We start from the raw sequence: 27,378 nt of genomic DNA on the forward strand, positions 1-27,378 counted from the left end.
TGCCAGAAGAGTACAGGGCGCCAGCGCAAAATGTCCACATGACTACTGATAGTGGATAAATAAAGGGGAACCAACGAGTGAGACAAGAAGGTAAAAAACTGGCTGGCTGCACAGAAGGAATATTAATCACAGTCATGCCAACTGCTTAGCATTTTACGCCCAATGGCAGTGCAGCTCGATGGCATGTATGATTAGCAGCAGCTCAATTGAGTAGTGTGTTTTGACTGATCGAACAATCACAGGTACAGTGGATCTCTCTCGTGTGCTGTTAAAGCAGATTGGTCCCAAATCCCTTGTGGTAGCAGGGGTGGAATGCTGACAATGACATGCACAGCAAATGCTAACTCGGGCACTTCTCACAAAAGGCCAGGCCTATGTCCCCACAGTCCCGTCTGTCTTACAGGAAGAAGTGGTACCACTTGCCCAGGTCCCCGCAGCGGACGAGCAGCAGAGCGGGAGTGTGAACCTCGGCTGTCTGGCTCGTCCTCAGTCACTCTGCACTCCTGTGACGCTGTTCGCAGAGGCCCAGGTTCCCGTCACCTGGCTGCGTCCCCTCTGCCCCCTCCTCACCTGTATAGCTGCTGGAAGGAAGCGGGTCCTCTGGTCCTCCGTTGAGCTCTGGGGCTCCTTGTGTCTCTGCCACTTCCTCTTTCTCCTCCTCTTCCCGGACCGCAGGGCTTTCCTCCGGTGGCTGCTCCATGGCTGATTTCCCCTCGGCGCCACGCCTGCAGGCCCGGTCATAGCTCTGGCATCATCTGGGTCTGAACGCAGACGGACCTCTACAGGGCAGTTCCTGTCAGCCTGGGCAAAGGGGACGACAGGAAGAGATCGGGGGAGGTAGTGAAGACGACGAGAGAGTGATGGGAGTGGGCATGCCTGAGGCTACCATCTGGGGCCAAGTGCGGGGACCCCTGCTCCTTCAGAGCAGGAGCGCCTCATCCCCCAGTCTCCACTCCCTGCATCACAAGTCACTTCCCCTCCTGCCCTTTGCCCAGTGGGCTTCTGTGGCAAGTTTGTGGGGTTCAGCAGTCTCCATTAACCAGAGAGAGTGACGTACCGCTGTACCACCTTTCCTGCCTCTGCTGTATCCTGCGTTTTGACATCCTAAGTCTACAGGAGACACACGACAGTGACTTGAGGGGCTTTCTTATGCGCCCGTCATCCGGGACATCCTCATACGCGCCACGCTCCTAACCCCATCCTGTCCCACCAGCACTCAGGCCCAAGAATCGCTGCTCTCCTAAGCCACGTTTCCTGAAGGCAGTGGGTCATAGCCTTCCTGTGTTAGGGTGTGGAGAGAAGACACCAGCCCCTGCTAGCGAGGCTCCCAGTTGACAGATCTGCAACTAGACTCTCAGTGGCAGAGCCGTCAGGCAAGGGGAGATGCACTATGTCCTGTGCGCTTCCCCAAGCTGTGTTACTAGGTGGGGACCCCCACATCTACGTCCCCCAGGAGGAGACAGTTGCAACCCTCAGCAACTAAGATCCTGTCCACAAATGCCACAGTCAGAGGTGGTAAGATCACAAGGTGCTATGGGACAGCCTTCCTGGCAGGGAACAGCAGGGAGATGGCATGGAACGCCTCGTGGGGACACAGCATGAGAAGAGATTCAGGCAGCACAGTGGGGAATGCTGAGGAGTCCACTGGCTGGGGAACGGGGTGCTTGAAGGAGAGGGGTTTTGGACGGATGGCCAGGAAGGTGCGTTGTATCCAAACACATGAGCTTCAACTGCCCTGGCACTGGGCATGTATAAGAGGACGCTAGGCTGAGAAAGTAGCAAAGGCAGGAAGAGGTTTTTAGGAATACAGGAAACTCAAATAGGCTGTGGATAGAGGAGAAGTCTGAGGAGAAAGACCTTTATGGGAAGACAAGGGGGAAGCCAGGGCAGGGTGATAATTTGAGGGTGCAGGATGAGGAAAATACAAAGTATCACAGTGGGGTGCGTGTGTTTAAAGTTCATATGGAATGGCCTCACTCTTCATAGTTAATTAAGTACGAGGGACGGCTGTCTACTAAGAGTGAAAGACGAAACTTGAAAAAAGCAAAGAATCTGGGTGGAGGCACTTTGGCAGACATGATAGGGAATGAGCTGGAAAGGAATAAAAAGAATTATAGGAAAGCTACAATAATTAAAACAGTGTGGGGTACTGGCACATGAATAGACAATGAAAAAGAATACAAAAGTCCACAAATAGATGCAAACACACACAGAAATTTAATACGTTATAAAGACAGCACTTCAAATCAAAGGGAAAAGGTGGATCCTTCAATAAAAGAGATAAGTGAGTAGCCATCTGGAGAAATTAAGCTGGATCCCTACTTTACATCTTATACCAATCAAGGTCCCCTCAAATCAAATATTTTAAAGTTAAAACAACAAAAAAATACATGAACTATTCAAATAGTTCTGAGGTGGGGGAGATACTAAGAATAACACTAAACCCATAAAACTTTATGGGTTAAAAGATTATGGGTGGGGTGGACAGGTCGCTCAGTTGGTTAGAGCACGAGCTCTGGGCAATAGGCTGCCGGTTCGATTCCCACATGGGCCAGGGAGCTGCGCCCCCCACAACTAGAATGAAGTCAATGAGCTGCTGCCCAGCTCCCGGGTGGCCAGATAGCTCAGGTGGTTGGAGTGCAGGCTCTCAACCACGAGGTAGCTGGTTCGCCTCCTCGACTCCCGCAGGGGATGGTGGGCTGCGCCCCCTGCAACTAACAATGGCAACTGGACCTGGAGCTGAGCTGTGCCCTCCACAACTAAGATTCACAGGACAACTTGACTTTTCCGGAAGTACACACTGTTCCCCAATAAAATCCTGTTCCCCTTCCCCAATAAAATCTTTAAAAAAAAAGAAAGATTATGGGTAAAGATTAATAAATTTGATTATAAGAAACATAAACTGGGGTGGCCGGTTATATCAATTGGTTAGAGCATAGTGCTAACAATACCAAGGTTGCAAGTTTGATTCCCCGCATGGGCTGCTGTGAGCTGCGCCCTCCATAAAAAAAAAATAAATAAATAAAAATAAAAAAATAATAACTAAATAAAAATAAATAAAATTGAAAGAAAAAAAGAAATGCTAACTTTCTACATGGTAAAAAAATGAGAAAATAAAGAGATAATTGGGAAAAAATATTTGCAATTCTTGTCAGACAAAGAGCTAATTTCCTTAAAATAGTTCATACAAATTAGTAAGTAAAAGACCAGCAATCCAATAATAAAATGGGCCGAGGATATGAAAAATATAATCAAGAAAGGTACACATTTGGCTCCTGAACATATGAAAAGATGCTCAACATCTTTCATAAAAAGAGAAATGCAAATTAAAACAACACTTGAAACACCCTTTTTATTATCAGGTAAAAACAAATGCTAACGCGTTGCTAATCATGCGGGGTAACAATCTCAGACGTCCCTGGTGGAAATATCAGTTGGAACAACCTCTAAACAGGCTAACTAGGCTACATCTATCTAAATGACAGGTGCAGCCTCCCTGACCCAGGAATACCACTTCTAAGTTGTAGCCTAAGCTGTACTTCCACTAAGCAAAATGGCATAACGCACGTGTACAAGGTTATTCATTACAGTATTATTTGACTAGTAAGAAGTGGGGAATAAGCTAAATGCCCATTAACAGGGGACTTACTAAATAAATTACAATATGGAAACATGGAATACCAAGCAGCCACAAAGAACAATGATGATATTTATGGACTGGTAATGGAAGTCAACTATACATGGCAAAATTTCAAAAGTAACCACTAAGACTCCATGAATAGAAGGAATGTATAATTTCCAAATTACTACTGTAGGATGGAAAAGTCAGGAGAAGTCATGCAGAACTCCAGCTTTCTGACTGAGAAAAATCTCACAGACAGGAGATTACGGAGACATTAACAACTAAATGCAATGTAGGATGGTGGACTGGATCCTGGAACAGAAAGAACAGCAGTGGAAACACTGAGAAATTCCAAATACATTCTTCTTAGTTGAGCTGCTAATGGGATCGTACCAGCGTTCATTCCTTGATTTCATGAGTCTATGATGTTTACGTAAGATGCTAACGGTAGGGGAAGCTGGGTGGCGTCAGAGGGAGCCTGGTCACCGTGGCCTGCACAGCTGCTGAACCAGCCCTGCAATGCCTGCCTCCAGACTACTCGTCAGGTGAAAAGAATTAAACGCCTGTTTACAAGGCACTGTTTGATAGATTTCAGCTGCATGCAGCTGAACACAGTCTGAACTGAAACAGCAGGGCTATAAGGACACTTGGCTACAGAGGAAGAGTGGGACAGCTGGTAGGGAGGGGGTGGGTGAGAGCACTGGAAAAGGACCTGGGCCATCACCAAGGGCAGTTTGTGACTGTCTGGTACGTATTACACTCTAAAAAAATTAGCTAATGTCCAAATAACAAGGACCAGAGACACTGATGCTTCATGCTTCACAGGACTGAAACGTTTGGAGGTGGAGGAGGCAGGGGCAGGTGAGGGGAGAGAGACCCTCAACCAGGCCTGTGGCTGAGGGTCAACACCAAGGAGAGCAGCACTGTCGTGCAGGGTCTCAGCTCCCGCTCCCCGCCCAAGAACGCAGGACACGGTAAGGCCAAAAAGGAACACCCACGGAGCCATAGATAGGGGAGCCAAACCAATATATTCTCGCTGGCGGCTGGGCTGGAGACACAGGAAGCAGGATCTACATAATCTGCCTAACAGCAGTCCGTGCTTGCCAGCCACCATCTTCTTGCTAGCCCCCATTCCCTTTTTTCTGCTAGCGTAGCCACAGCCGTTATATTAGTGGCCAATGGCCTACGGGTTACAGCTGACGGCCAACTAGCCACAGCTGCTGGCATCTGATCACAGTTGATGGCCATTTACTACCCGAGCCAGCACCTTTCTATGTGAGGCCGAGAGCCTGGAAACTGTTTTTTGGGGTTTTGTCCCCACACTCCACCCCTACAGGGTCTCGCCTCACAATCTACGCGACAAGCGTCTTCTGCGAGGGGCCCTGTGCAAGGAGCCTGGATGTGAATGCAATATCCTGGACACAGCCAGGCTCTCTGAGCACAGCCAGGGTTTCTCAGGGCACCACCACAGTACTTCTGGGCACAGCCAGACATCCTGGGCTTCTTAGGGTACCACTGGTCTCCCCGGGCACAGCCAGGGTTTCTCAGGGCACCACCCCAGTACTTCTGGGCACAGCCAGACATCCTGGGCTTCTTAGGGTACCACCTGTTTTCCCCGGGCACAGCCAGAGTTTCTCAGGGCACTGCCACTCTCTCTGGACACAGCCAGACTTCCTGGACTCAGCCAGGGCCTTTCAGGGCATTGCCACTCTCTCTGGACACAGCCAGACTTCCTGGACACAGCCAGGGCCTCAGGGCACTGCCACTCTCTCTCTGGGCCTCTCGGGGTACTGTGCTGGAACAACAGTGGCTCACATCAAGGTGCTTACATATTATCAATGGCGGCCAGTCAAGACACAAAAGCAAACATCAAACCAGTCCCACTACATGGTGGTATGTTCCCAAACAGTCAAGCGTCCATTAAATTAGGGATGGAAGGCAATTCCCCATAGTCCATAGTCATTCGCCAGGGCTGTCCTGGGGGTGAGGGATGACCTTGACCTCGCCCTCATCTCCCACGGAGAACTCAGCAAGCGTTTCCTCCTGGGACTAAAAGTCCTGCATCCGGGCTGCCTCAGCAAGCAGTTCCCAGCCCACAGGGCGGCAACAACCTTCGCTTTTTTCGCTTTCTCCGGCCTCTGCTGGTTGGGGAACCATCCACCTCTTTCCACCCCTCCATGGGAATCGAGCTCTCCGGCAGCTGCTCCTCCTGGTCTTCCTCAGACTGAGCTTTCATACGCACAAACTGCTCCACTGCCCTTCGGAAAGCTTTGGCCAGCACCGTATCCTGCCGACTACGCCATGTGTCACGCGGGGGACCCTGCTCGCTGCGCCATTTGTCGTGCAGGGTCTCAGCTCCCGCTCCCCGCCCAAGAACGCAGGACACGGTAAGGCCAAAAAGGAACACCCACGGAGCCATAGATAGGGGAGCCAAACCAATATATTCTCGCTGGCGGCTGGGCTGGAGACACAGGAAGCAGGATCTACATAATCTGCCTAACAGCAGTCCGTGCTTGCCAGCCACCATCTTCTTGCTAGCCCCCATTCCCTTTTTTCTGCTAGCGTAGCCACAGCCGTTATATTAGTGGCCAATGGCCTACGGGTTACAGCTGACGGCCAACTAGCCACAGCTGCTGGCATCTGATCACAGTTGATGGCCATTTACTACCCGAGCCAGCACCTTTCTATGTGAGGCCGAGAGCCTGGAAACTGTTTTTTGGGGTTTTGTCCCCACAAGCACAGTGACAAAACGGTCAGACAACGTGACTTCTAAGAGCCATGAGCACAGTGGTGGCACGCACCACAGGGGTGAGTGGGATGAGACTGATTAGCACAAACTGGTTTTGGATCCGTGTAGCTTGGGTGTCAGTGGAAACAGGGAAATGCACACCAGGCTGTGGTGATGAGAGCCAGGGAGACGGGGACATGAAGATTTAGGGGTTCCCCCTTAGCAGGTGGAAACAGAGGAGACACAGTTACAAAGCTGCCTTGTGTAGATACTTGACAAAATCTTTTCTCACACGGTCCCTCATAACCCTCTCAGCAACCCTGGGGAGATGAGACAGAGTTCGCCGTCAGGACTGATTCCTGGGGGGTGGGGAGAGACTGATGGAGCCCCACTCCGCATCAGGCACCCCCATCAGGCTCCACTCAGTCCTCATAAGCCTCCATGCGGCAGGCCGTGCCCGTGCGAGCACCCTCGGGCAGATGGGGAAGGTGCCAGAAAGCCCGGCCACTGGAGCCTCCCAGGGCGTCTCTCGAACAGGCCGAAGGAGGCAGCAGAAGAGCACGGGTTCAGGCGGAGCGGAGCCCTGGCAGCCCTGAGCCTCAGCTTCCTCTTCCACATGCCAGCTGGCAGACTATTTCACCACGACCACGGTTACTGTCCTCAGTTTCTAGGGGTGCACATGGTTGCCTCTTGGGGTCAGACGTGGTTCTGGGCTTCGGTTTGAGTTTTGGATGTGGGGCCAGGGCCCCTGGATTCCAGGTGGGGGTTTCTCCCCAACCTGCAGGTGTCTCTTCTGGCTGTGACCTCTTAAGGACACCAGCTGAAGGGGGCGGGGAGCGACAGCCTGGTTGTTCTAAAACCTACACACATCCCTTGGGCCATTTTATGTTTAGATGTAACCACTGTACTGTGCCAGAAGCCACCCCGTTTCACACAGCCCTGACTGTTCCATTTACAGCTGAGGTCTGCCATCTACCCAGTGCCAAGGCTGCCCCACCCCTACCCCTGTTCTCAGCTTGTCCAGCCAGGAGCTACTGTGACCCCTCCCAGCCCTCCCCCCACCTCATTGGGCCCAGGTTCAGAGGCTCAGTTTTCACAGGTAGCTGCCACCCCACCCACCACTATCCCTGCAATGAACCCTGTTCTCCTTTTTTTAGGTCTGGCACTAAAAAAACACACCTTCTGTCTGGAACTAGGTTTAACTTTTACGTGGCTGCGAACGGCCAAGAAATCCTGGTTTCACTACTTCCCCTACGCCCAGAAACACTCTGACCGTGTCACATCTGCACCCCACTGAAGAGGCTGGTGCTGTCCTCAGACAGGGCAGGGACCCTGCAGCCAGAATGAGAGAAGCCTGTTCTGCTGTTCTCGGACAAAAAGGGGAGTCTCTAGCAAAAGAATTTCTTACAAAACAAGTGCCTGGACTGCTCCGATTCTGCTGTGCAACATACAGGCACACACAAACCTGCAGAGCACATGCGGCCCGAGCGGGCCAATTCTAATACCCACTCCCTCGCCCCAAGAAGACATTCAGGCCCTTTTAGAGCTAAGGTGGGGGGAGGGGCACAACTCCATTCACTTCCCATTGGGCAGGTAAATTTCATGGGCAGGGCGAGTGAGGAGTTTTTTTGTTTGTTTGTTTTTAATTAAAGTTTATTGGGGTGACAATTGTTAGTAAAGTTACATAGATTTCAGGTGTACAATTCTGTAATATTAGGTTGGTGCAAAAGTAATTGCGGTTTTTGCAATTATTTTTAACCTTTTAAATCGCAGTTACTTTTACACCAACCTAATACATCATCTATGTATCACATTGCGTGTTCACCACCCAGAGTCAGTTCTCTTTCCATCACCGTATATTTGAAGAGTTTAACTCATATGACCCAGAGCTCTGCAGAGGCCTGATCTGGGGCCAGAGCAACCAGACCACCCGGTCTAATCCTCCTCAGAAAATGGAGCTTCTCTGATGTCCACCCACGGGCTTTATGCTCAGCGGGGTCAGTCTGTGCTGGAGCCCCATGCCGTGGGATGCAGCCTGACAGGACCCTCCCTGCACCAAGCCCAAGCTGGGTCACAGCTCCAGGGCCTCGGGCTGACCACCTCCATCACGACATTGCCATTCTCCAAAGATGATTACACACCAGCCTCTATGTATACCGACACATCTCACCCTCACAACAACCCTAAGGGTCAGGTGCCATCCTCATCCCCATTTAACCGATGAGGAAACCGTGGCACAGAGAGGGAAAGAGCTGGCTCCAGGTTACACATGCACTGAAGGAGCAGGACTGGACTCCAAGAAGGCTGGCTCGAGCCCTCATCACTCTGCTGTCTGTATCCTTCCCCAGCGGTGCTGGGGTGGCCTGGCCCAGGAGCTGGTATGTCCCTGCCCAGCCGGGGCCCAGAGGTCTGGGAGCTGCCCTCCACCTCAGTCTGGAACCACCACCCCTGAATCCTGACTAGCTGCCAGTTCCTAACTGTTTCTGGCCAAAGCCCTTCTAGATACTCCCTGCCAGAAGACAACGGTTACGCGCTAAGGACAGCCATGGGCTCGGGTCCCTGGCGCCTTCTCCAGCCCCACCCCACTGGCCGCATGTTCCAGCAGCACTCCCTGGACACGCAGGCTCACACTGCCTCGGCCTGGAATGCTGCCCCCTCTCCTCGCGAAGGCCCACTCTCCCTCAAGAGCCAGCCGCACCTCCTTCAGGAAGCTCTCCTGGACCAGCCCCATTCTGTCCTTCCTGCCGCAGCTCTGCCCCAGGCCCTCCAGACCTGTGATGACTGCACTGCAATGTCTGTTAATCGGTTAACTCGTCTGGCCTCACCGGGTTATGTCTCCCAGACGATGCCCTCGATCTTGCTGAGGTGGGTCCCCAGCACCTGGCATTTAGTGGGTGCTCAACATACACTTACTGAATGAGAAAACAGACTGAAAACATTAACCGCTGTCACACCTCTATCGGTCACAGCGCTTGCCTGTGTACCAATCTCGTGTATTACTGCCCTTGAGATACAATACTCCATAGCAGTTATTCCATCGACTTCTGTGTCAGGCCTGGGTTCAACCCCTGCCCGTACCGCTCCCCTTCAGACTTTCTTACCCCGGAAATTAAGATACTACCATCTAACCTGAGTGGCTGCTTAATGGTGCCAGTGGTACATAAGAAGTGTCCAGCAAAGAGGGGCTATGGCTGTGCTATTATCGTCACTGTGGGATCACCTTAGGGGATTAGACGCAGCAAGGGCTATTCCAGGTCTAGAAATGTGCTAGCCTACTGAAACGCCAGGGACCTAAGCAAACAGCATTTCCCAATTCCTCGCCTTCCAATTAACTGTGGGAACAGAGAAGTGACAGGGAGCTCCTTACTCCAGCTCCCGCTTCTCTGTTCAGAGATGGGCCGAGACACCCTCCCCCACTTCTTCTTTTCTCCCCTGCCCACAGCTCACCCAGTTGCTGCCATTTCCTCCTTTTCCCCCACCGCAGAGGGTGAGGGTCAGCAGACTCCAGATAAAGGGCAGAGGTTGCCCCACGTCTCCAGCAAGTGCTTTCAGGATCCGTAATGAGTGAGGCCATGGGAGAATGGATCTGGTTGATTCTCTCCCAAGCTCTCCAATCAATCATTAACCTGGGTACACTGACCCAGTGCCCTGGTTTTCCAGACCAGCAACTCCAGGGTGCTCTCTGCTCCCCATTTGCCAATCCAGGTCACTCCACCCCCCCTCAGGGCACATGAGGGGCCTGTGTGGCCTTCTTGCTGGAATGAATTCACCCCAGGTGGTCACCTGAAGCCACCCCCCAGGAGTAGCCTACGGGCTGGTTTTGTTCAGAGAGTGCTGGAACCAGAGAAAAGACATCCAGGAGGCCACGCCTGCCCTCACATCCTACCTGCTTCCAGGCCCACCAAGCGTCAGCGGCTCAGCCCCGTGGAGTGGAGCACAACTAACACAAAAGGAAAAGCTGGCCTCCGGAAGCTACTGAGAACAGGCCTGGAGAAGAGGTCTGGGTGGGAAAGGGCTCTCACGGGATCAGCAGGGGGTCCCGGGTGTGCCCCCTGCCTGCAGCGAGGGGGGGGAACGACACCAGCCAGTGACTGTCCTGGTCCCCTCTGCCCTGGCTGCGGCCACTAAAGACTGATGAGCTACTAAAAATCCACAGTTTTCACCAGCAACAGAATCGCAACAGTGTTAAAACCTGTGCATAATGCATCAGACCCAAAGTGGAAAGACAAGGCCCAAGTCGCTAACGGTTCTGTATTTCGGAGGGGTTGGGGTTACAGGTGATTCTTATTTTCTTAAGTACATTTTTCTGTGTTCTCCAAATTCTTTATAAGGAGCACGAGAGACTTTCATTATTGGGGGAAACGTTTCACACACTCTGAACAAAGAAAACGGAATAATATGCTGAGAGATACTGAGGCAGCAGAAGAAAGGCCTGCCCAGGTTCCAGAAGAGACCTAGATCCCTCCTTCTGGAAGCTTCAGGGCACTGAGGCCCCCTCACTGCTCGGAGGAGGATTCTGAGGAAGGGCAGTAGTGCCCGGGGGCAGAGGACCGCACCACAGGACCCTTCTGGAAACCTTCTCCGCCCAGGACCTCAGGTGCTACGGTTGCTGATGCCATCAATGCCCCTCCACTCTTCTTCTAGTCCCTGCCAGCTGCTGCTAGCTGCTTTCATTCTCTCAGCCACTGTGTGTTAAGTACCTCCCATCACACGCCAGACTACCTTAGTCAAGAAACCAACACTAACACGCAATTATGAAGGATGAGCAGGGCCTGGAGGACAAGTGCTGGGCACAGGGGGGCACACTCAGCACCGAGCAGAGCATGGGGGGCCAAGGGAGGTGTTCCTGAGGAGGTGGCCTCTGATTGACAGGCAGGCTGCAGGGTGACAGGGCAATGGGGGAACAGAGACATGAAAAGGCCCCACAGACGGGGATGGCTCGGCCCTTCTGAGGGGAGGAGGAGAGAAGGGCAGTGTGGCTGGCGTGCCACGAGGGCAGGGAGGCTGGTCTAGCTAAGGCTGGCAATCACTCAGGGCCTCACAGACGAAGTGAGGGACGTGGGTGTTTATCCGCAAAGCAGCAGAGAGCACGGGAGGGTTATGAAGACATGCGCAGGCTCGGAGCCGCATCTGAGAAAGAACTCCTCTGGCCGCTGCGGAGGACCGCCCCACTGGGGATGATTTCAGCAGGACTCTGAGCCAGGGTTCCAGCAAACCAGCAGGGGCATCGGCGGAGGGAGAAGGTCACCTCCGGCAGCCTTGGAGGCTGGGTCTGGGAAGTAGATGCCGGTCCCATCCCTGGGAAGATCCAGGCACGAGGACCTTACATGGAGTCGGTGCTTCTCCTGCGCCCGCCGGGTGCCCTCACCGAGGAAAACGTCCGGGCAGGGTTAAAAGGTGTCCATGGCCCCTTCCTGCTCTGACCTCCCCTGGCCCCCGCCTCCCAGCACTGGTCTGGTCTTAGTGATTCCCCGCTATGACACACACACACATATCTGGGAGCAGAAGTGGCACCCGGCACAGGTTGGTCAGAGGCCGACTGACTCAAATAGCCACATTCCTGGGCCTGACCCCTCCCCCCACGCCCCTCAGACTTCTGACACACAGCTCTTGTGACCAGCACACCAACCTGTGGATCAGTGGCCCTGCTCTAGGAGCTCTGTGGTGACAGGGCATGGACTAGATACATCACTGCTCACACCCTTTTCTTTTTAAACAACTAAGACGGGGCATCGGCCAGCCCTTTAAAGTTCACAGAGTGCCTTCCTGTAATAATCTCATTTAATTGACCCAGCGAGAGGAGGGCAGACAGGACTAATGTGTTGAGCACTTACAATGGATTATTTCACTGGCCCTCTGAGGGAAGCTCTAACTCCTGCCGACCAAAACAACAAACTGGGTGAGGGGACAGAGGCTGGCGGCAAGGAAATGGGCAGAGCACTGAAGTGGTGGCCAGGCCTAGTGAGAGGGCCTGAAGCTCTGAGCAGCCCAGGAGAAATCGGACTCGCAGTTGGAGGGGAGGAAGAGAGAATAGGGGATCAGCAGGGCTGAGTGACTTCTGCACCTCCCCAAGGGCAGAGGAGACACAGAAGAACCGCGTTACTCAGCCAGGAGCAGTCAGTCCTGTCCAGGAGAAACTGGCTCCCAAGTATAAGCTTCACTTAAAAGCGTCCAGGTCCTTTGACCTTGTAATTCCAACCTCATAGGAAAATGTACCGGTCTGTTCAAAGCTCTGTTATTTATAATAATGAGATCAATTTTTATAGTAATGAAATTATTTATAATAATAAAAAATAACAGAAATGACTCAGTGCCCAATAATAGAGGAATGGTTAAATTAGGGCACCCCCAGAAAACGGAGTATCTAGCGATTACACTCATGTTATCATTGAATATTTAGTAACTTGTTAAGTGAAAAATAGCAGAATACAAACTATACAGCATGATTCCCGTAAAAATGACCAGAGAAAGAATGGAAGTTTCCAGGTGTGAATAGGGCAGTTGGTGACTTACTGTTTTTCTGTCACTGCGCTTCTTAAAATGTCTGTACTAGAAACATGCATTATATTCGCCTCACTTGATCTACGAGAGATGTGTACCTTCCTTTACACCTCTCCTTGATTTGGCTCCCAGGTTCTCGCCGACCTCACCGGCTGCTGCTTACCCATCGCTTTTGGTGGTGCCGGGGAGCAATTTTCTTCCCAACTTCTTAGGGTCCCTTTCATTCTAGACTCCCTCCCTGCATGATCTGCTGGCTCCTGGCTTTCCATACCTTCGCTCTGCTGAGGCCTCCCTTATTTCTCCGGCCCCGCTTCTCTGACATCACATGGATGCCCAATGGCATCACGAGCCAACACAACCAGCACAGAGCCCTCGACCTCCCCCCACAACGTCTTTCCCACCTCAGGAAATGGCAACTCCAACTTTCTAGTCGGTGAGGCCACATTAGCATCAGCAAATCCTGTTGGCTCTGCCTTTAATAAATATCCAAAATGGAATCCCTTCTCTCCACTTCCACTGCTCTGACCCTGGTCCAACCCAGCATCCTCTCCTGCCTGGGTTATTGCAGCAGCCTCCTCACTGGCTTTGCTGCTTGGGGCTTCATCCCACCGCTCTGCACCCATCAGTCAGAGGGACCCTCTTCAGTCACAATCTGTCCCTCCTGTGATCAGTTCCCTCCGAGAGCTTCCTGGCATCTTTCCATGGCCTGGAGGCCTCCCTCAACTGCCCCTTTTCCGGTATACTGTGAGCCAGGCACAAGGCCTCCGTGCTGGTGTGAACACTCACACTTGCCTCAGGGCCTTTGCAGCTCTGCCCTCCAGCTGAAAATGGCCTTCCCCAGGTACCTATGTACTGGTTCCTGCCTCACCCCCGCAGGGCTTTGCTTAAACGGGAGTCAGCCTGCCCACAGGATTTAAATCACCCCGGCCCACCGTGGGCTCCTTCCATTTTCCTGCTCTGCTCCAGGTTTCTCCACAGCTCTTAGCATTATCTGGAGTAGTATGTGTGTATGTATGTGTGCACGAGTGCGCGCGTGTGAGTCTACACACACCCAACACACGTAGTTTTAAACTCGTTTGTTCACTTCTTGTGTCTCTCCTCACGAGACAGAGATTTATGTTAGATTCATAGTGATCCTCAAGTCTTAGCGGAGGGACTGGCAAACAGTAATTGCTCAATAAATATTTGTTGAATAAATGAATAACTTTTTATAATCGGAAAAAAAGACTTCCATTCATGGCCCAGCCTGAAGCAGCCTCATTTGTCCCCGGGCTTCAGTTTTCCAGGGGCATCCGAGTCTGCTCTCCAGACCACTGCAGTCAAAAGAGGAGCTCGTCAGGATTACAATGGATGGGCAGAAATGCAGTGCAGGGGGCACAGGGTCCAGAAGGTGCTGGCTGTGGTCCGGCCGGTTCTGCTCATCTGCAGGTGACCTTGGGGAGGTGGCACATTTGTCTAGAGGCTTCATTTTCCCCATGGGGAGAGAGCGTGGGGTGTATCTATCCCCCTTTCACTCTAGAATCTTCTCACTGAGCGGACCCCAAGAGTGGTACTCAATGGAAGGAGGCCTATGTCACTCACAAACCTCAGCTCTTCTCAGGTCAGGGGTGACGAGGCGGTGACAAATCTCAGGGGCCTTTAAAGTGTTTACACTCCAGTCAGGGAGGAAGATAAGACTGGCACCTGCAACTACCAGGGGGGAAGGAGGAGGGCAGCGGGCTCCCGAGGAGGAAATGCCCTCTGCTGAAGGCCTCAGGGAAGGTTCAAGGCTGAGGAGGGCTGGGTCACTCAGAAATGATCCGAAACGTGAAATCTGCTCATTAGAGAGAACAGAGTTGAGAGAAGAAAACAAAATCAAGGAGCGGGCAGATTACTGTTTTTATACAGACTGAGGAGTAGGGTGTTCTAGGCAGGGAAATGCAGACCCTAGGCCCGGAGAGGGGAGTGGAGAGACACAGGCAGACCAGGGTGGCAGGGACCAGAAAAGGCTGGGGAAGTAGGTCACAGCTAAACGCACGCAGAAAACCTCCTACTCAAATTTGGCTTGAACCCACCAGTCCAGAGCGTTTATGTGCGGGCGTTCCTGCAAGCTCCTTATGCACGTGAGGCCTGTGAAGCAGTCCTCGTATCATCGCTGACAGAGGAGAAAAGCAGAGCAAGGCACAGTGAAGTCATTTCCACGGCCACCTGAGCCAGGACGCAGAGCCAGGAGCTGGCTGCCTTCAGGGCAGCGGTTCTCACCCACTTCTCTGCCTCCCGCTTCTGTTCCTGAACCCCTCTAATGCTAACAAGTCTCCTGGATCCTGGCCAGTGGAGCCTTCCTCCAACTACGCTCCATTCCTAGTCCTGTCCTGCCTGACCACTCGTCACCATCTCTGCCTGCACTATCTCTGGGCACAAAGCCATCATCTCCAGGTGCAAGCTCTCAGCTTCTGGACCCCTCCTCTTCCTTGCTTTATCACTCCCTCTCAATGAGTGGCTCCTAAAATCCCCAATAAACCATAATGAAACTGAAGTGTTGGAAAGGCAATACTTTAAATCTGAGAAGAGTGTCTTCTATCTTCTCTCCTAAGTCAGTAAGAGGCCAAAGTGTCACGAGACGCTTCCCTCTGAGAGCCATCTGTTTGCTAACCCTTGGAGACGGCAATCCAACAGATTCCAGCGACTGCCCAGGCCCTGCGGACACCCAGATGCGGGCAGCCCTCCCGGCTATGTGGGGGTGAGAAACCAGTGGGGTACAGTGGACAGAGCATCACTGCGGGCCTCTATGACAAGTATGCTCCCAGCTCTGTCACTCCGAGGCTGTGTAGCTCTGGGCAACCTTCTAACCTCTCTGTGGCTCAGCTTCCCCATCTCTAAGATGGGACTAATATCCACGCGCCTTCCCTAACGAAGGCAGCGAAGCTCAGACGAGAAATTAAATGTGAAAAGCATCTGTATTACACAACTTATACCCCAAAATGTTAATGATGGATATCTCTTCGGGGTACTTTTAATTTCTTAATGCTTATCTGATTTTTCAAAATTTTCTATAATGAACCTGTGCTGTGTTCGGTAAGAAAAAAAAGTTTTAAAAACATGATACAAACATGAGACATTTTTTATGAAGCAGCAAGATGAGGCAGAAAAAGCTGAAGAAGTCCATCTCAAGATGCAACATGCTGGTACATCCATGTCATGGAATTCTCTGCTGACCTTCAAGAACCAGGGTGACACAGAGGTGACGCCTGGCAAGACGGCTGGGATACACAGCAAGTGGTCGGACTGCACACGGCCTCACGCCCACTGGTTTAAGGCAACACAAGGTAGCACACACTTGCTCCACAACATGAACAACTGTGAAGGGAAAACAGTCTGGACGGGAGGGAGGGAAGGAGCAATGTGACAGTGGGGAGATGAATAGCTGTGACATGTCTGTAGTTGTAATCTGTAGTTCGTAGTAGTCTTTTGTGATGAAGCCGAATAGAAGGGCCAGGAGTCTCCTCCACACACTTGGTTTCTCCCTCACAGAAGCTCTGGCCCTCACTTGAGTGAAACCAGCTCAGGAACTGAGGGCGAACATTAACACCGGAGGAAGCAGAAAGCTCACGTGGTACTGGATCTCAAAGACATTTTCAGCACTCACTTTCTGTTCTCCCTTTCCTTTTCAAGTACACCCCTATCTGGTTGCTCTCTAAGGTCCCAGATAAGGGCCTAGTTAACAAATATTTGAAAAGCACGGAGTCCCCCAAAGAGAGAAGGGAGAACCAGAGGTGAAGGAGTGAAAGGACAAATAAAACAAGAGTATTCAAATCTCAGGGAGCCCAGCACAGACTTTTTAAACATCAAAGCACCTTGGTGAGTCAGAAAATTGGCCTATGCCTTCACCTTCCTATTCTCGTATCGCTGACAGAAATTCCTGGATTTTATGCCTCTATGGCAGTCTGCAAGAGCTCTCATTGAGAAAGCTGGTCAAAAAACTACACTCACCCCACAGGCCTCAGAGCCCGTCGGGAGTGGTGTACAGGATGAGATGGGGAAATGCAGGGACTCGCGTGACTTAGTGATGACACTTGGAGAATTCACTCGGAAAGCAGAAGGCCTGACATGTCTGGTCATGTGAGGCTCCCAGTACGGATTTCAGCTCCACCTGGAAGGAGGGAGAAGGGGCTCCCCCAAAAGAATCAAGTAAAGCACTGCCACTGTTCCCCACATGTCACACCCCGTGGTGATGGGAGTCTGTCACACTGCTTTCCCTCGGAGGTCCTCTCTCTCCAGGGGCCCCCTCTGCCCCTGCCCGCCCGGCTGCCAGTGCCCTGGGGATTCTCCCCACGATGTACCGTGGGCGGAGGCCACGCACCAGGGGCAGAAGACTCCCCAGAAGTCCCCTCGGCATAGCCGGCTCCTTGCCAGGCCACTTTGGCCCTGGCCCTGAATTCGGCCCCACTCCCTGGAGGCCTGCAAGGGTAAATAACACAGGGAGAAGCAGCTGGAACTCGGGAAGACTGACTCCTGGAGTCTCAGCTCTACAGCAACAGCACAACATGGCCTTGACAAACCACATCCTGACTGAGCAGGAGCCGCTGCTGTCCTCACATTGCCCTGGGAGGGACACATGACACTACTCACCAAGGGCTCGGGTGCTACGTGCCTTGGGAGAGCTGCTAACTGGGAAAGTGCCGGCTGCTCGGCTGCCCGAGCACGCGCCGCAGGAGCGTCCTGGAGTACTCAGCGTCGCCGCCACGGCCCTCCTTTCCGGCTGCCTCCTTGAGAACCTCCACCCAAATCCTGGGGCGTCCAGAACACGCAGGCAGTGTCTCCCCACCCACAGCAACCTGATTGGCAAGGCTCTGCACACCTTTCCCCCATTAATGCTTCCTGTCTCCCTCCCTGCCCCCAGGAACCCAGCAGGTCGAGGCAGTGCCTCCCTCCATCCACCTGGACTGGCCTTGGGACTCATGGCCCAATTTGGGGATTCTGAGCACTGACCCTGCCACGGGCCCCGGCCAGGTAAGTGCGGCTTGCACTTCCCTGTCAGGGCAGGCTAGCCCTGGAACAGCACCAGCAGCTCACCTTTGTAACACCTGCACGAAAGTATGTATTCCAAAGGTGGCTGAGCAGTACCCAAGAGCCCGCCTACCAGCTTGCCTGAGCTACCGGGCCTTCCTGGGGAAAAGCCTGCCACAGGCAGGAGACGGACCTGGGCGACAGTCCCTTCTCTTCCCCTTCCCCTCTGATCCTAAAGAGCTGGTGTTCTGAGGGGTTCTGATGACGAGGACCTGGTGCCTTGTGCCACTATCACGATGACCGGCCACCTCAGAGGAGGCAGCTGGCAGAAGGGCAAGGGAGGGACTTTGGCCCAAACAGAACTTGGTTTGAATCCTAGCTTTGCTACTGACTAGCTGAGTGGCCTTGGTCCAATTGCTTCACCTCTCTCAACGTCTATTTCCTTATGTGTACAATGGCTCAGCCCAGAGAGATGCCATTGACCCGTCTACAGGCATGGGACAGACGGCTGTAGAGCTTGGTCCCAAATCCCGTTTCCCGGCTTTTTTTGACTACATCAAGATGTGTCTCAGTAGCAGGTAGAACTAACAGAGAAAGTCTCTTTTCCAAAATGGCTGTCAGCTATTCCCAAAAGTCAGTGAAAGGTTGCATCCAAAGTTCTCTGTTAGAAAAGACAGACAGACAGCCAGACAAACAACAACAAAAACCCAAAGTTCTCTGCCTTAAAACAGAAGCAGCTTCACAGACACTGACCTAACCAGGTGATTAAAGTTGTATCACCTTAGCAGGCCCAGTGGCACCATCATGCCTCTTGATGTGAAGCAAAAACAAGCACTCATCACCTACGTGGGCCCCCACCAAAAATGTTAGCCCAAATCTAATCACAAGGAAGCAAACAAATTGGAATGTGGACAATCTATGACACAATGTCAAGCAAATGTAACAAACTGGTAGCAACTGGTAAATCTTAGTGAAGGAAATACAGAAGTTCATTGTAGTATTCTTTCAACTTTTCTGTAGCTTTGACCTTTTGATTGTATAAAAAAACAGAAAGAGCTGTTGTGCCCTCAGCTCACCCCATGGCTGTGAGCCAACAAAGACTCAGTTGTACCAGTCTGATTCTCTCCCCAGCGTACCGACGAGGAAAATCCAAGCTTCTCTGCTTGTTGTTCAAGGCTTAGCACGATAGGGACCTCACAGGTTTTCTAAGCTCGTCTTCCACAAAACTCTACAATCTGAACGACCTCCGTCAGCCAAAGGTGTTCATACTTTGCTTCCGAACAGCCATTGGTCGGAAAGCCATTTGTTCAGCCAGCAACGTTCGTGGAGCACCCTCCATGGGTCAGGTGACAAGCTGGGTCCCGGAGACACTGTGATGGATGAGACACAGCTGCTGCCCTGTGGAGCTTACCTGACGGGATACCCTACAGCACTGGCTTTCATCGAGCCCTGCCTCGTGACATCTCTTCACTAGTATTTCCATGCGAGACTACCTTCCCAACATTTCTTGGGAAATTCATCTATTTTACTAAATCCCAAAGTCTGAGAAATTGGGAAAAAGTATTATAATGCTATGGTAAGAATTAAAGTAGAACAACCAACCGAGAGATGGTACTGGTTTGAAGTAATCCACTGACTTCAAGTCAAAGCAAGAACAAGAAACTAACATGCTGAATTGAAGGTTAAGGCTGACATTTTTGGGAACCAGGACTGAAATCCATAGAAAAGAAATGGTCACAATTTAATCAAGTCTTGCTTGTAGCTGTTATCGTGTTGTAAGCGTAAGTTCACAGCCCTGTCATTCTTACAAATATGCATTAATACATTTTCATATGTAGTATACAAAAATCCTACAAGTGGTATTCTAAGAAATAAGTTTGGAAACAAGTCCTTAAATTGGCAATTTTGAAAGGTGATTCTATATGGTACTGTTAACTTTGTTAGGAGATATACGTGTTAGGTTATTCAAATAGCCAATAATGTGCTGTGGCAGCTTCTAGCATTTGACTATTTGCTACAGGAGAAATACAATAAATAAATACATACATAAATAAATAATATTGTGAAATTTTAGCACACAAAATCAGAAACTGATCTAAAATCTGAATTAAAAACAGTATTGATTAGTAAAAGCAAAAGCCAAAACTGGGGCAAGTGAAGTGTTTTCATCACTAAAAAAAGGAAATAAGCTTATGCGAAGTAACATGTATCTTGATGTCCAACTTGAAAATACTTTTGGACACATACTTTATTCAAACAACATCAATCAAAAAGAAAGAATTTTTTTCTATATCTGGAATATATGTCATGAAACAAAGATCATCAGAAAGGGCAATTAATGCTTTGTGTTGTATTTTAAAATTTCATTTTAGACCCATAGAAATATGACCAATTGGTTTTTTACAAAAGTGAATGGCAATTCAATAAAGAGAATGGTTGAAACAATTGAAACAACTTGTCATAACAAATGGTTATGAAACAATTGAAACAACTCAATCGCAAAAATTTTAAAAAAGAAACTTAACTATGCTTTACACCTTTTATAAAATTAACTAAAAATGGATAAATCTAAATGTAAAATAAAAAGACAAACTTTTAGAAGAAAACGGGAAAATCTTTGTGACCTTGGGTTAGTCAAAAAGTTCTTAGATGTGACATCAAAAGCCATTAAAAAAATTTGATAAATTTGGCTTCATCAAAATTAAGAACTTTTGCGCTTCAAAAGACATTGTTAAAACAATGAAAACACAAGCCACTTACTGGGAGAAAATATTTGCAAATCACATATTTGACAAAGGACTTGTATCCAAAATGTATAAAGAACTCCCTTATTTCAGCAGTAAGAAAACAAACATCACAATTAAGAAATGGGCAAAAGATTTGAACAGATACTTCACCAAAGAAGATACACAGATGACAAGTAAGTACATGAAAAAAATGCTCAATATCCTTAGTCATTAGGGAAAAGCAAACTAGAACCACAATGAGATACCACTACATACCTATTAGAATGGCCAAAACAAAACAAAACAAAACAAAAACTGACAATACCAGTGCTAACAAGCCTTATGGAGAAACTGGAACTCTCAAACACTGCTGGTAGGAATGCAAAATGGCACAGCCACTTTGGAACACAGTTTGGCAATTAAACAATCTTGTCATACATCCAGCAATCCCACTCCTAGGTATTTACCTAAGTGAAATGAAATCCTTTGTTCAAACCAGCATATGAATGCTTATTCAAAATTGCCCCGAACCAGAAACAACCTAAATGTGCCTCAACTGAAGAATGGACAAATTGTAGTATATTCTTACAATGGAATACTATTCAGGGGCGGCTGGTTAGCTCAGTCGGTTAGAGTGTGGTGCTAATAACACCCAGGTTGCCAGTTGAAATACAATAAATAAATACATACATAAATAAATAATATTGTGAAATTTTAGCACACAAAATCAGAAACTGATCTAAAATCTGAATTAAAAACAGTATTGATTAGTAAAAGCAAAAGCCACTGTGAGCTGTGCCCTCCTTAAAAAACAATAATAATAAATGTTTTTTAACATTTATTTATTAATAATAATGTTTTAATTATTTAATTAATAAAATTTAATTAATAAAAATGTTTTTTAACATTTATTTATTAATAATAAATGGAATACTATTCAACAATAAAAAGGAACAAACTACTGATACACGCAGCAGCAACAGATAAATTTCAATATATTATGCCAAATGAAAGACTCAAAAGGCTATACACACTTTATGATTCCATTTATATGACATTCTGGAAAATGCAAAGCTATAGGAACAGAGGATAGGTCAGGAGTTAATGATATGGTGAGGTCTGACTACAAAGGAGTAGCACAAGCAGGTATTATTTTTAGAGGGTCATGGCAGTTTTCTGTCTGAATGATGGCAGTGGTTAATGACTATGAATTTGCCAGAACTCAGAACTACACACCAAAAAGGGTGAATATTAGTGTCTGGAAATTTAAAAATAAAGATTCTAAATGACACTTTAAGAATAACTTCTAAATATTAAATATTTGTGGTATTATCCTTAACACATTAAATGATTTTTATTTGGCATTCATTTTGTGTTAATGTTCTCTTCCTTTAACATTTTCTACCATCAAACATCTATATCAGGTGGAGATCATTTTTACATGTTAATAAAATATGTAATCTTGTCACAATATATTGTTCCTATTAATAATACCATAATAATAAACTATGCATTTACTATTCTATCCTTTTTTTTCTTTTACAGAAAAACCTCTAAAACTTTTATCACAGAAAAATAACTCGCAGTTCCTTATGGCCTCTCAATCTTATTTAAAAACTCACAAATGAAAGATACAGAATAACTTACTAAATGATTTTGGGAATTATAACTAAATGATTTTGGGAATTCCCGGGAAATTCTATTCCATTTTCCCGAATCCTGAAAGTTAGTAACTGTCGGGAATTGGGAAGCCCCAGTTCTGACACTTTTCCAGGCAGCCTTTGTTATGACACCCATGGCAACGTTCCGCCCACCTCCAGCCAGAGCCCCATTCAATTAAAAAATCATTTAGGGGGCCGGCCAGGTGGCTCAGGCGGTTGGAGCTCCGTGCTCCTAACTCCAAAGGCTGCCGGTTCGATTCCCACATGGGCCAGTGAGCTGCACCCTCTATAGCTAAGAGTGTGAGCAACAGCTCTCCCTGGAGCTGGGCTGCGGTGGGCAGCCGGAGGTCGGTGTGAGCGGCTGCCAGCCGGCATGAGCTGCTGTGAGCAGCCGACCGCCGACAGCCAACCGCCGACTGACTGCCTCCTCAGCCGGGGGAGTGCAAGGCTCGTAACACCAGCCTGGGCCAGGGAGCTGGGTCCTACACAACTAGACTGAGAAACAACGGCTGGAACCGGAGTGGGGGGGAGGTGGAAAAAGGGGGAAAAAAAGCCAATATGCTGAGGGGAAGATGAGAGGGGCTGCCCCAGGAAAGAAGACATCTGGCCTGTAACAGAGAAATGTTGAAGTGAAAACAAAAAGAAACAGAGAACACCCAGATATGGAGACGGAGGCAGTACCAGTGAGACACCTCAGCCTCCTTGCTAGAAAAGAGCCTGAGTAGCTCCTACTATTGAAAACGGGGAAACATTCATGAATGTTCAAGAGTTGATGTTCAAGATTCCTGAAGAACTGAAACCACGGCTTGTTGATGACTGGGGTTTAATTACCTGGCGGGAACAGTGCTTACGTCTTCCTGCCAAGAAGAACGTGGGTTCCACTCGGGAGGATGAGCAAATTACAAGCAATCTCGAGGAAACACAGATCACAAGGAGTATGTTGTTAATGCAGCTGTGGCGGGGAGAAAGGAACATGGCGGTGTGACGCGGGGCACGCAGCTGCCCACACACGTGAGACCACAGTGAGCTGCGACCCCAGTCACCCTGACGCACCGTCCCCCGTGTACAGAGCACACATCTACGGAGACAATCTGTACGAATGGGAGCGGTGTTGGCCTACCCACCCCTGGATGAGAAGGGCCTCGCTTTGTTACTGGATTATCCTCACGGTTTCCTAAAACACCTGGCAGAGAATTCCATGGCTGTGTCTAGTGCCAGCGAGGATGACGGGGCCCCTCCTGAGTCCCACCGGAAAGCCGTGTGAGGCGCTTGCTTACTCTTGTGCTTGGATCTCTATAAACATGCTGTTCTTGGTCCTTCTCCTGTACAAACGCCGTCCTTTGAAAATGCTAGTGTATAACAGAATTGATGTTTGTTTTGTTTGACTTTAAACAGAGAAAATAAAAGGGGTTACAGCTCCTTTTTCCATTTCCAAGTTGCTCCCAGTGTATTTTCAATGACGGACGATGGAGAGGCACACTGCAGAGTGTTGACAAAGCTGCTTTTGAACGCTGCTGGTTCTATTGCTTTGACTACACACCTTTATAGTACGCGTTCGTGCTATATGACAAGATGCTCTGATTCCTAGCGCCAAAGGTTCAATTCAGTGTATATAGCTGAACGCACAACCATTGGTGCTTTTTAAATTTATTTTAATGATGTTTAACGTAGAGCCCAGGATCCTTTCCAAGTCACTCACGTTGTTCTTTCAGCATTTTATCTCTGCTTAGATTGTTGAAGAGTGGTGGCTTGCTTCATGGGTTTTGTATTTGTGTCTAATGCACATTTTAACACGATAGATGGAATACACTGTGTAGCTACAGTTTTCTGGAAAAGTCAATCTTTTAGGAATTGTTTTTCAGATCTTCCATACATTTTTTTCTTTAAATTAAAAAGAAATCACTTATGGCATTGATTTCGGAACTATGAGCAACTGCACTGACCTAAACTGCTACAGGGGAAGATGCCAAAAAGGAGGAAGGCAGAGACTGCCCTTGAAGAGGGTGAGTGTACAAACAGCTGTGTGATGCAGGCCACACAAGACGTGGACACTTCAGAGGAAGAAATACTTCTAACTCAGGAGAATTAGAATAAGACTTTGGAATAGGTGTTATGGCCTTTTTTCAGCTGGGTCAGGAGGCTGGGAAAGGCACGCCCAGAGAAGGCGAAGGTGAGCCAAGGCGGCCGAGCACACAGAACATATCTGGGGATGGGAAGCTGTCCCTTTGGCTGGGGCATCCAGTTCTCTGAAGGACAGATAAGGGACTCAGACGTGGCCTTGACTTTCTAGTTACTGGCAGGGAGGAGACTTAATTCTGAGGCAAGAGGGAGGCAGAACCACAGAGGTGCTTTGCTTCCAATGCCTGTCAGAGAGAGGCAACGAGACCCACTAGGGAACTTCTGAAACAACAGAGAAGCTGAGGGTCTGAAATCTCATCTCTCATACCTTCAAAACTACATTCCGTTCACCCTCAAATTCCAGCACACCAAGCTCTCTCCTTCTGGCCTTTGGCACAGTCTGTTCCTTCTACCTGGGACACTTCATCCCCTTCTTAACCTAACACTTCCTCATCCTTCAAATCTCAGCTTGTAGATAGCTTCCTCAGGTAAGTTTTCTGCAGTGCGCTCCTAGAGTCAGTGGATTTCCCCAAGCACAGCCCTTTTCGCATTTCCTTGCTGTTGCATTGTACTTATTTATTTGGGGATGTGCTATTTATTTGCTTGCTTGCTAGCTAATGAGTATAACATACCCATGGTTAGACTGTGCAGTCTGCATTAACTGAAGTAGCACGCAAAGCCATGAAGCCTTACATTATATACTAACACAAATCCATCACCCACCTCTAGATAGCAAGCGTTGCCAGCACCCCAAAGGGTTCTTAATGCCCCGTGTCAGTCATGCCTCCAATAAGAGGTGACCACTATTCTGACTCAACCACCACCAATTCATTTTGCCCATTGTGCATCCAGCATCTCCTGGCTAGAATCTGAGAGTCCATCGAGGGCAGGCACGGAGCTGCCCCTGCTGCTCATCGAGGGCAGGCACGGAGCTGTCCCTGCTGCTCATCGAGGGCAGGCACGGAGCTGTCCCTGCTGCTCATTGAGGGCAGGCACGGAGCTGTCCCTGCTGCTCGCTGGACTACAAAAGTGCTGGGCACTGGGCAGGCATTTAAACGTTGGTGACGGAATGATTATAGCAGGCTGGTGGTAGAAAGAAAAGTACCCAGGGGGCCCCACTCTCTGCCCACGCTGCCATCCTGCCTGAAATGCCCCTCTCGTCTCTGTCACTCGTCTCATTCCTGCCCCTCTCTGTCTTAAAGACTTGGTCCAAGTCCCATCGCCTTTAAGGAGGCTCATCCCCAGCACGCTCACTCTGCACACACTGCCTCGCACGTTCTTTCTACGTAGGTGTGTGTGCAGTTCTAGGCCCTTCTCCCCAAACAATCTGAGTCTCTTAAAGGACAAACCTGGTTTTACTCGTTATTAAACGAACACCAACCTCTCTCACCTTCTCACGGTTCACAGACTACCCTGAGCTCCAAAAAGTGTCTTCTGGTCTATCTTCCTCACAGGGCTATGACGATCACAAAAACAGCTGGAAGATGTTTTGTAAGTTCCATTGACAAATCCAAGGCATTTGGATGAATGTTATGATTACATGAATGTTGGCTAGAGAATTATTAGTTCAGCTATACATACATCATATGCACAACAAAAAGTTTTTAAAAAAGAATGCAGTGTATGTCAACTATAATATAATTTTAAAAAATTTTAACAGTAGCTTTAAAATATAATTAATTGAGTATATTAAATAAAAGAATATGTACCTTTAAAAAAAATGCAGTACATCTGTCCGTGCTGATGTGGAAAAATTCCCAAGATATACTTAAATGAAAAGAGCTAGGTGTCAAAACGATTTAGTGTGTTCCCCACTGCCAGAGAGAACAGGAGTGGGAAGAGGAAAAACACGTATACACGAGGATGTGCAGGAACAAATTTGGGGAGACTACACAGGAAACTGATCGCTGTCACTTCAGGGAGGCTGGAGAGCCGACGATCGTCAGTCCCCTTGTGTTGTGCAACTCTCTCGTCTGTCTGTGTTATTTTTATATTCATAAACATTTTCACATAAAATAAGCTAACATGAGGGGCTGTACCACCACCACAGTCCCCCTCAACTGTCTTAGTTCATCCTGAGGGTAAACTGAAGGTGGCCTGTTTCCACTGGGGCTCAGGCGCCAGAAGCCATGCAGACGAGGCGACAGGCCCAGAGGCGAATTTCAGCACAAGACAAAGAGAAAGAGGTAAAAATAGCCTGTGAGCTCACCCAGGGCAAGCCCTGGGGCCTGGTAAGGAGCAGCAGGTGATGCAAGTCCACCTGTGGTTTGGAGCTGGAAGGCTGGGAGCTGACAGCCCAGGGTACAGTGGGAGCGAGGGGTCAGGGCCACTGGCGGGTCCGCCCTGCCTACCCTGTCTTGTGCGCTAACTGAGCTGGTCCTGGGAGAGGCCTGGCTTTCCCACCCCCTCACAAAATGCAAACTCAGGGGAGAAGCTGAAGGGCAGGGCCTCCAGGGCTGCGAGCTGCCCAGCTCTAAGCTCCACACAGCACATGGCGGGGCTTCTGGGCCAGAAACAAGCACACGGACACGTGTTTTTCCTGTCGGCCCCATGCACCAGCTCCTTGTCCAACACCCCGTGCACCGGTCAATGAGACACCATTCCCTAGGCACAGGCTGAAATGCCAACGCCATCAGCTCGTCCGCACTAGGGACTTTTCCACCATCCATTGGCCCCTTTCCCTGACTTTGCCGGTTCAGGCCCTATGCAGCCCTCATCTGGATACTTTCTTGCCCCAGTCCAGCCTCCCTACTCCTGTTGGTGACATTCCTAAGCCCGGAAATGATCTGTCGCTCCCCTGCCCAAAAATATCCGGCAGCTCTCTGTGCCCAAGGAATAAAATCCAACTCCTTCATGTGGCATCCAAGGGCCTCCCAGACGCTGGCCTCCACGTATCGGTCCAACCACAGCGGGGAAGAGCGGTGATAATAACAGAATGGACCAAGTATGTTCCACGTGCCTCTTCGTCCCAGTAACAACCAGTATTACAACCTGACAGATGAAAAAAATGGGCACAGGAGGGTTAAGTAATTTGCC

General features: G+C 49.4%; 1 protein-coding gene across 1 annotated transcript in view; it reads right to left on the reverse strand.

Moving 5' to 3' along the window:
- PPARD (peroxisome proliferator activated receptor delta) overlaps nt 1-27,378 on the reverse strand; it is a 77,253-nt gene that overhangs the window by 13,464 nt on the left and 36,411 nt on the right. Inside the window, exon 3 of the mRNA XM_081045275.1 lies at nt 571-801. Coding sequence (XP_080901401.1) covers nt 571-700 — 130 coding nt within the window. The 5' untranslated portion in view covers nt 701-801. The remainder of the gene's footprint in view (nt 1-570; nt 802-27,378) is intronic.

Source organism: Rhinolophus hipposideros (assembly GCF_964194185.1).
Source record: "Rhinolophus hipposideros genome assembly, chromosome: 3".
Classification (NCBI taxonomy): Eukaryota; Metazoa; Chordata; class Mammalia; order Chiroptera; family Rhinolophidae; genus Rhinolophus; species Rhinolophus hipposideros.